The following is a 10,300-nucleotide window of genomic DNA, read 5'->3' as shown; positions in this document are numbered from 1 at the left end:
TTGGAGTACTTCTGCATTGCAGCTAACTGAGTGCCTGGTGCTGCAAACAATATTAGTTAGAGGTCCCACAGTGAAAACTATTAAAAGTGAGAAGTACTCAGGTCGCAACTCCCAAGACACATCACTCAATTGACAGAAAGAATAATGCATTAAAAACAAACTCCTTACAGAAGCTCTTCATGCAGAGTCTGTGGTGGTACTTCTGTGAAAGGTATGAAATTGGAGACGATGATGCTCTGGGAAACAATTCCACCAATGAAGAGGTCACCTGGCTGTTGATAGTCATGAAGTGGAGGGTGTGGATCTTTAACCATGCAGTTAAGAATGTGGTCCTTGCATGCCATATGAGGAAGCAGTATCAGAAGAAATGCTACTAGAATGTCAATCCAGAATACATTATTATTATTATTATTATTATTATTATTATTATTATTATTATTATTATTTCTATACAGCCCTTCACCAAAAGATCACAGGGCTGTTTATACTATTTTAAAAACACACAAAATGTGTAACATACTAACAAAGGAATTAAGGAATTAAAACAAAAATGGGGCAACAATCCAGATTGGTACACATAATTTTTCTTCTCATGTTCAAAATCAGAAAACGAATAACTATATCAACAGCAATACAGACTTCATTTTCAAAAGTTTGCAATTTCTCCTTGCCTTTGACATGGATGCTTCTGTTTCCTTCTATTTTCATCTTTTAAGGTTCCAACTTAAAATGCAAAACATCAGATATCAAAGTCTTATGTGTATTTTGTCCTGTCCCAGATTGGAATGCCATGAGGTATATATTTATATCATCCTACAAAAGTTGTAATTATTTTATTTTCTGTTTTTGCTGGTGGCTACTGCAATTCTTCGGGGTTTTAATACAATGGAGGAAATAATTATAGTTATTTTGATAATTAATGGGCAGGCTAATCTCCAGTTTGAAGTTGCAAATTCTCTGAGGAATTGCTGAAGAAAAACTTTCCCCCTCCGCATCTGAAGAGTTTCATTGTCCTGCTTATAGTGAATCCATTCGTCTACAGCATGGGAAACAAAGAGATCAAGACTGCCTTGGAAAAACTCTTAGATTTTGGTCCTTCTAAAACTGTATTTAGAGTTCTATAAAAATGCAAGCATTTAATATCAATTAGAGTGTGCTCTCGGACTTCTTACCTTATTATTCATGTCATCCATCTTCTGTAATTCTTCTTCACCCACTATTACTTTTTTTCTTATTACAGGTATCTGAAGAAGTGTGCATGCACACGAAAGCTCATACGAAAATAAAAACTTAGTTGGTCTTTAAGGTGCTACTGAAGGAATTTTTTTATTTTTTTTCTTATGTTCACAACATAGTAAAACCAGACATAACTACCGTATGTCCTTATTACTGCTAGTATCTGGTAGTACTGAAGTATCACATTTTTATTAGATGGTGGTACATCTTGTACATTATCATTCTACTACATTATAAAATTGTGATTATTTTTGCATACTAAATGTGCTTCCTTTCTTTTCCACCTGTATGCCTCTCAGACTGTTATTGCGTTTTCAGACCCAGAGACCTCCCTCCTAAATAAAGACACATTTGACTCAAATTTTAGTTTTGCGTGCCGAGGCACCAAGAGGACCCCCCAATAACTCACTCAGACACCATAATTTTTGTTAAAGTTTTTGGCATTAAAATTTTGGCCACAACTTTTTTATTAAAATACAATCAATTAAATGTGAGTGGTTGCTTAGTCATTGGTTCCCCAGCCATCTGTCTCCCGCCTGGGACAGATCTGACTCCCTCTAGCCTAGTAGGGGAGTCAGTAAGTAAGCACCACCTGAGAGAGGACGGGGCAGGGAACCACAAGCCCTTCTTTGTCCTCTCCCCAGATGCTCCCCGCGGCTCATGCGTGGTCCTGACCCCTAGCGGGGATAAACAGACAAACATGTGGAGCCCGGGATTCCTTTAACGGAATACTTCTATATGGCATCAGCAATCACATGAGGGTCAGGCCCAGCCAAAATCCGTACCCCTCTACCAATTATTTGAACCAATGACTAACCGCAACCTTACAAGTTGTGACTAGTTGCAGTATGGTAAGCAAAAACCACCTGACACCAGCCAATTAGTCAAGTGGAAAAATTCCTACCAGGCCCCTGAATACAGGCGACCACCTAGACAGGCACTGCAAGGTCAAGCAAAAGGGCCTAATAAAGTGGAGGGTGGGCGGGAGATTCGAAGCGAGCAGCAAAGAGATAGCACAAACTGCTCCTTCGGCTTAAACATAGCAAGGGCTGTCAATCAACAAATTGCAACAAGCAAAAATCCCCAGCAACAATAAATCCACCAATCAAAGCCGAATATCAGACCCACCCCCAAGGCCCTGGGTCGTCTTGTTAGCCCTGCCGCAACCCATGCTCTCTCCTATGGAGAGAACCTGCTTTGCGTGCCGAGGCACCAAGAGGACCCCCCAATAACTCACTCAGACACCATAATTTTTGTTAAAGTTTTTGGCATTAAAATTTTGGCCACAACTTTTTTATTAAAATACAATCAATTAAATGTGAGTGGTTGCTTAGTCATTGGTTCCCCAGCCATCTGTCTCCCGCCTGGGACAGATCTGACTCCCTCTAGCCTAGTAGGGGAGTCAGTAAGTAAGCACCACCTGAGAGAGGACGGGGCAGGGAACCACAAGCCCTTCTTTGTCCTCTCCCCAGATGCTCCCCGCGGCTCATGCGTGGTCCTGACCCCTAGCGGGGATAAACAGACAAACATGTGGAGCCCGGGATTCCTTTAACGGAATACTTCTATATGGCATCAGCAATCACATGAGGGTCAGGCCCAGCCAAAATCCGTACCCCTCTACCAATTATTTGAACCAATGACTAACCGCCACACAAGCCTAGCTTGCCGCCAACCACTCACAACCCCAACCATTCCTTCAACCCCCCTAGGACATCCTGTAACCAAATATCATTCCCCTTAGAGGACAAATGCACACCATCTGTACGGAAGAAATCAGTGGCCTTAAAAGTAATTTGCGGATGAGGAATGCACACCCCACCCAACTCCAAAACCCGCTTAGCTGCAGCACTGGAGATACGTTTCCGAGCATGCTCCATCGCGGCGGGACTGCGACTGCCCCACCATTCAATTCTCTGCAACAAGTGAGACCAAAACAATTTAACATTAGGCAACATTTTAAACAATTCCCCCAAGTCCTTAAGGATTGTGGTGCGCAACGTGAAGCAATCGAGAGCTGGCAGATCATTTTCACCCAGATGGATAACCAGCGCATGAGGGTGGCCCGTGGAGGCCACCTGAGTCCGTAACAGGGGAAGCAATTCGGCCCACCGCATGCCACGCCTGGCCATCCATGATACACACACATGCTGAGGAAGGCCAAGCCCTCGGCCTAGACCGGACTCGTCCGCTCTGACTCCAGCCCAGTGGACAATGCTGTGCCCCACAATCCAAATTTGAACTGGCTTATGACCTGGAGAAACATGAAAGGACAAAACAACAGAATCAACAACGTTTCCTCACATAGCGCTTATAAGCGTCAGACTTCCAACGACCCATGTTTTTAATTCTGTCCACAGACAAACCCCAGTGAACAGCCGTCGTAGCCGCCCCAATACGAAAGGAATGTGGCGCGTACTCAGAGGCATTGAAGCCACAGGCCGCAATGACTTTCCGCATCACGCGAGAAAATTGCTGCCGAGTCAGAGGGGCCCCGTCTTCATGCCTCAGAAACGGACCACCACCCGGGGGCCTAAGGGGCAAATACCTAGCTACATCCTTCACTGGACAAGGGCCCTCCTTACCTGTAGCAGGCAAGCGAACCAGCGCTCCCTTCCCCAGCTGGTCAGTCTTAGAACTCCTGATGGTAAGCAGGACCTCAGACTGAGAAAGGGTGACATCTTGCAATAAAAGACCCCTAGAGCCAGTGGCTCCAGAAGCCTCCCACACTACTTCACCTACACGTAGGGCCCCAAAAAATGCAACAGAAAAAGCTGCAGCAAAAAGCTTGGCCTCATACCTGGACCAACAGGCCACTTTCAGCTTAGCTCGCATGCTGGTCAGCAATTGAAAAGTGATTGGCCGCCTAACCGGACCACGGGGAGTTGGGCCGATCCTATTCCAACCCTCCAACGCCTTGCGCACCACAAATTTGGCGCAAGGATCCCTATCAAAAAAGGATTTGCTAAAGAAAGAAATCGCAGCCGACTGAAGTTTTAACGTCTTTGCTGCTCTACCCAGCTGAAAAAGATGTGCAAGGTATTGCAAAACCTGCGCCGACGAGGGGCGAGATCCCGCCCCCACCCCCGAAGACTGGGAACGGAAAGCCAAAAAATTTTCCCAAGCCTTTCTATATGATCTAAGCGTGGAAGGGGAAACAGAAGCCGCTACTCCCTGCAGAACTAATCGCTGCCAAGGTTCCAAAGATGATCCGGGAAATATTCCGGCAACGGCTGGGCATCCGGAACCAGGGACCTGAACCGTTCCATCTGAAAACGGGACAGAGCATCGGCAATCTCATTAGTAATGCCGGGAATAAAGCGGGCAGAAAACACTATATTAAACCTCAAACATTGCAAAACAAAAGCCCGCAAGAGGGCCGATACCCTAGGAGATTTAGACGATTGCTTGGATAGCACTGTCACCACCGCCTGGCTATCGGACCAGAAACATACGCGATGATCTTTGAATTCCTGCACCCAAATATGGACAGCTACTACAATGGGAAAGAACTCAAGAAAGGTTAAATCGCGCGTGATGGCCTCCCCCTGCCACTCGCGAGGCCAACGCTGAGCACACCATTTACCCTTCCAGAAAAGCCCAAAACCCAGAGAACCAGCTGCATCTGAATGAATTTGAAAATCATTGTGCAGGTTCAAAACATCCTGCCACAAGGAAACACCATTAAAATCACGCAGGAATTCCAACCACACCCTTAGGTCCGCCTTCTCCCCAGAGGACAGGCGCAACCTATGGTGCGGGGCCTTCAAACCGACCGACCGCTTAATCAAACGAGCGCAAAAGGGGCGCCCGGGCGCCACCACCCTACAAGCAAAGTTCAAGTGACCCAACAACGACTGAAGTTGCCTCAAAGTCAGTTTGGGAAAACGGAGACTGTCTTCTATTACCCTCTGCAAGGTAGCTATCTTGTCAGCAGGCAAGCGTGAAGTCTGCGACACCGTATCCAGCTGAATACCCAAATAAACTAAAACAGTAGAAGGGCCTTCCGTTTTTTCCACCGCCAGGGGCACGCCCAATTCGTTCGTAAGAGCAGCGAAAGCCTGCATCAAAGCTGCACACTCCCCGGTATCATGCGCTGATACGAACAGAAAATCATCCAAATAATGCGTGACCCCCCGCAGGCCGGTCTTAAAACGCAAGGCCCACTCCAAAAAAGTACTAAAACACTCAAATGCCGCACAGGCTACAGAGCAGCCCATCGGCATGGCCTTATCAAAATAAAAGGCCCCATCAAATTGAAAACCTAAAAGCCAGAAATCATGCGGATGAACCGGCAGCAACCGAAATGCCGATTCAATATCGCATTTCGCTAATAGTGCACCAGGCCCAAACTTCCTAACCAATTTGATCGCGTGATCAAAAGACGCATACTTAACTGTACAAAGGTGGTGAGGAATCATGTCATTCACAGATGTACGTCGGGGATGGGACAAGTTGTGGATGAGACGAAACTCACCAGGAGCCTTTTTTGGAACTAAACCCAATGGGGACAAATGCAAATTACGGAACGGGAGAGACCGAAACGGGCCCGCAATGCGGCCCAAGGAAACCTCCGTAGCAATCTTTTTGCGGGCCACCTCCGACATCTCCCGCACCGACTTTTGGTTTGCAGGATTACGTGCAACGGGCGTCGAGGCTACCGGAATCCTGAAACCAAAAGAAAACCCATTGCTAAGGTACACTGCCGCCTTTCTGTTAGGATACAATTGCAACCAATCAAGGAGGGCAGGGACTCTAATCGGGGAAAAAGCCAACGAGGAGAGGACCCTATTGTGCGGTCCCGGGTGCGGAAGGCGAGGGGAGAGCAGGGAGGGTTGTCCTGGAGGCCTGCTGCGAACCTCCCCTGCCCCCTCGAAAGGGGCGCTTACCGCCAAAACACCTTGTGGCCGGATGATTCCCTGCACATTTTTGACACACGTGCAAGAACTTGCATGCCTGACGCTGGCAGGACCCCTTATTGTAGTCCCAACAACGAAAGGCACGAAATGGCTTCCCCCCCACTCCCTTTTGTTGATGAAACTCTACCGGCTTCCTCTCAAACGAGGGAGCAACGTACGTAGTCCACACATCCAAATCCTTCCGGTCCCAGCGAGCCGTATGGACCGAAGCTGCCCTGCGCCTAAACCGTTCATCATAAGCAATCGCTGCCGCCTCTCCAGCCATTGCAAAGGCAGAGCGCACGATTGACTGATATATGAACAAATGATGCCCTCTACGCGGATAAGCCGCAGAAACAACCCCGGCAAACACTTGAAAACAGTCCAGCCAACGTTCAAATGTCCTTTCAACTTTCGGGCCCTTAGACCGCTTCTTTGAAGAGGCAGTCCCCTTCCCTTGGCTAACTGGGACTTCAGGTGGGGGGGCCAACTCGAACATGTCGACATAGCGACCATTCAAAATCCTGGATCGCAACTTAGAAGAAAGGTGACTACCCGGAATGATGTCCTTAGGCCGGTTAGTAGAAACCTTCACCTCCGGGACTAAGGCACCATTCAAAAAATCCTGAATAGCACCATATCTAGCGCGATGGGAGTTAGCTCGGCGTTGCCAAATCCAACGAGGCAAGCCTGGCACCGATTCACCATAGCCCCAATACAACCCCAAGGAATCATCAGATTCATCCTCAGAAGACAAAGAGGACGTACCAGTGGACGCAGAAGAAGATGTATCGTGCTTTCTAGAACCCTTACGGGATCTCCTCTTGCGTCGCCGATGACCACCGAAAGAAACTCTGGGCTGCACGGGCAAGTTGTCCTCCACGGAAGACTCCGAATTCACATCACAAGCTGGAAGAGCTGGAACGAGCTGAAGAGAAGAAGAGGGGGCAACCCCCTCGTGAGAAGGACCCGCTATTGGCTGAGAGTCCCGCCGCCCCAGGGAAGAAGACCTGTGTGAACGCTTCCTCTTCTTTGGCGGCAGGGTCAACACCCCTGCCACTGCCTGCGTAGCCGCCTGGACAGCCACCACTGGCGGGGCAGCCGGAACGGCCACCACCTGAGGAGCTGAGGGAACAACCACCCCCTGGGGAGCTGGCGGGACAACCACCCCCTGGGGAGCCGGCGGGACAACCACCCCCTGGGGAGCCGGCGGGACAACCACCCCTTGGGGAGCCGTCGAGATAGACGCGGCCCCCAACTGCGGGCCCGCAACAAAAACCCCGGAAGGGGCTACATCATCCTCCAACTCGCTGGACGGCAAAGAGTCAGAAGGCGACTCCTGCACCACACCAGCAACCTGTGTGGAAGTGCTGGGCTGGGGAGTGGGGCGTTGCAGGAGTGCATCCAAACCCGAACCAAAGCGCGCTAAGGCCTCCGGATCCCCTGAGAGACTAGCCAAAAAGGCTTCCACGCGGCCCAAAGCAGAAGTAGGTTCCGGCGAGCGCAGAGACTGGGAGGGCCCCCGAATAGGCCGCTTATCGCGCGCCTTCCTGGAAGCCATAACCTGGGTGGGAAATACAAGAAACAAATACAATTAAGTGCAAGTATATCACACAAGAAGCAAGCAAGCAGAACCACACTGGCCAATGCCTATGACAAGGCACATCCAAAACAGAGGAACACCGACCCCAGCACAAATAATAATAATAATAATAATAATAATAATAATAATAATAATTTATTATTTATACCCCGCAAGAGAATCACTGCAACCAAAAAAAATGGCAGCCAAGCAAAGCTAAAGCATGAAGCCTAAGCAAAATGGCCGCCAGAAGAAAAGAGGGGAGGGGCCACAGGAAAGACCAAAACACTCAACCTGACAAAAATAAAATAAAAATAAAAATAAAATTCAAAAATGGCCGCTGGACAAAATGACCGTCACACAAGGTTGAGACCCTCGGCCCCCAAACAAAAATGACTACGCCACCAAAAGTGGCTGGCGAGCAAGGCCGCGTCACGTGGCCCAACGTTAAAAGCTGAAAAACCCAAAATGACTGGCTGCAACAAATGAAAATTCCAGGGACACCTGGTCTAAGCCCACAACCTGCAGACCGCTTGGTCCCCCATCCAATGTATAACCATCCAGGAGCCTGCTTAGCTTTGCAACTGTGCTAGCAGTTTTAAGGCTGCACCACACCTGGTCTACCACAATGGAAACACCAAATTTTCACCCTTACTCAACACAGGGCAGAAATATAGGCGCCTTCAAAGCACCCCCGCTAGTCGCCCCCGCACGCGGCACAAAACCGCCGCAGGGTTCCAGCAAAAGAGCACCACGAGCGCCAAACACCAGGTCCACGCGGCGGCAAGGACGCCAAAAGCCGCACGAATGAGGATTGCAGCGCTCCCGCGAGCAACGCGGAGCTGCCTGCAAAGCAAATCAAGCACTCCCAGCCGCCTACAACGCCAGGGAGCACAGCGAATCAAAAAACGCAGGAAGCAACACACACACACACACACACAAAAACCCACTAACGGCAAGAGGGCGCTGCCAAAGACAGCCCCCCGCCAAGCCAGCTAAAACGAAGCCGGCGCACAGCCGCTCCAACTGAGAGGAAAAAAGGGGGCGGAGGCTAGCAGTGCGCCCCCACGAGATCGCAAAGCCCCAGCGACACCAACCAGCCCGCTCACAAGCAAGGCAGGATCGCAGCAAACAACCGTGGGGGGGGAGCCTTAAAAACCTCCCCGCAAACCGAGGCCGCGGCCCCAAGCCGCAAGCAGAAGACACACAGCCTGAAACGAGCCCAGAAACGCCGCTCCGCCACCCAGCGCGACACCGGCACAAACGGCCAAAGGGGCAGTAGTAACTAAGTCAGAAGCCGGTCACCAGGAGGCTCCGAAGGACCTCCCAGCAGCACCCGCTCACCCCGTGAGCAGGCGGCGCTCGGGAGAGCGCGAAAAAAGATGGCGCTTTGAGGAAGAGGCGCGAAAGGCAGGAACGCGCCCGCGCCTCTCCCAATCACACCCAGGCCTCCCAAAGGCACTACAGAAAAGCCTACTGATGCCAACGACAAAAATAAGGTACGGAACGCACCCCAAAACAGCGCGGCCTCCCACCAATACCGGCCACCCTTCACAAACTTAAAATGGGAGGGGGGAACCCACACACGCACCCACCCACCGGGGAACGAGAGGTGCAGATGCGGGGGTGGGGGGGAAGGGGGAAAGGGGCAGGGGAAGGAGATTAAGACAAGGTACAGGAGAAGTAGGGAAGGCCAGTAATGAAGCAGAAGAAGGAAAGGAATAAAAGGAACCAAAGAAATAAGCGTATCAATCAAGTTAAACCAAAGTCCTTCGCTGAGCAGAATCAGAGGTCCTCTCAGATTCGAAGCGAGCAGCAAAGAGATAGCACAAACTGCTCCTTCGGCTTAAACATAGCAAGGGCTGTCAATCAACAAATTGCAACAAGCAAAAATCCCCAGCAACAATAAATCCACCAATCAAAGCCGAATATCAGACCCACCCCCAAGGCCCTGGGTCGTCTTGTTAGCCCTGCCGCAACCCATGCTCTCTCCTATGGAGAGAACCTGCTTTGGTTTTTGGCAGAATTTAGGCCACAACTTTATTGATTAAAGAAAGGTGAGTGGTTGCATAGGCTCTGGTTTGACTAGCTCCCTACACCCTTGCAGGTAGCGCTGACCCAGAGCTCTATCATAGGTCAGCCAAGGGTGAACACCTGAGGAAGGTGAACAGCCTGGGAGCAGACTCTATTCACTCCCCAGATGCTCCCCTGGACTCAGGCATGGACACAAGCCCTTTTGGGGGTTGGCCAAACCAAGTTGAGTCCCTAGATTCATTTAACGGAATACCCTTCACATAGGGATGGCGAGACCATTCTCCCATCCCTATCACATGAACCAGTGCCTATCCACAACCTTACAAGTTGTGATGAATTGCTATGTTACAGGTGAAACCCAAATGGCAACAGCCAATCAGCCATGGGAAAATTCCTGCCATGCCCCTGTTGCAACAACAGACAACACATGATGGCATAGCAAGGTCAATCGCAAAAGGCCCAAAATTAGGGAGAGGTGAGCAGGAGTTCCGATGCACAAGCCGAAAGAGGAAGCTCTAGATCACGTGCATGGGTTAATATAGGTCCCTTGATC

At 49.7% G+C, this 10,300-nt stretch overlaps 1 protein-coding gene across 1 annotated transcript; it reads right to left on the bottom strand.

Moving 5' to 3' along the window:
• Positions 1-2,887: 2,887 nt before the first annotated feature.
• Positions 2,888-4,068, bottom strand: LOC148683905 (uncharacterized). The gene is made up of 2 exons (XM_088654649.1): positions 3,600-4,068; positions 2,888-3,487 (listed from the first exon to the last, which is right to left on the bottom strand). Exons 1-2 carry the CDS (start codon positions 4,066-4,068, stop codon positions 2,913-2,915), a joined length of 1,044 nt encoding a protein of 347 aa, XP_088510775.1. The 3' UTR covers positions 2,888-2,912.
• Between the last annotated feature and the right edge of the window lie 6,232 nt (positions 4,069-10,300).

This window comes from Zootoca vivipara, chromosome 12 (genome assembly GCF_965207765.1).
Source record: "Zootoca vivipara chromosome 12, rZooViv2.hap1.1, whole genome shotgun sequence".
Lineage (NCBI taxonomy): Eukaryota > Metazoa > Chordata > Lepidosauria > Squamata > Lacertidae > Zootoca > Zootoca vivipara.
Note: the sequence above shows the minus strand (reverse complement) of the source record. Positions and strands in the feature narration are given on the sequence as shown.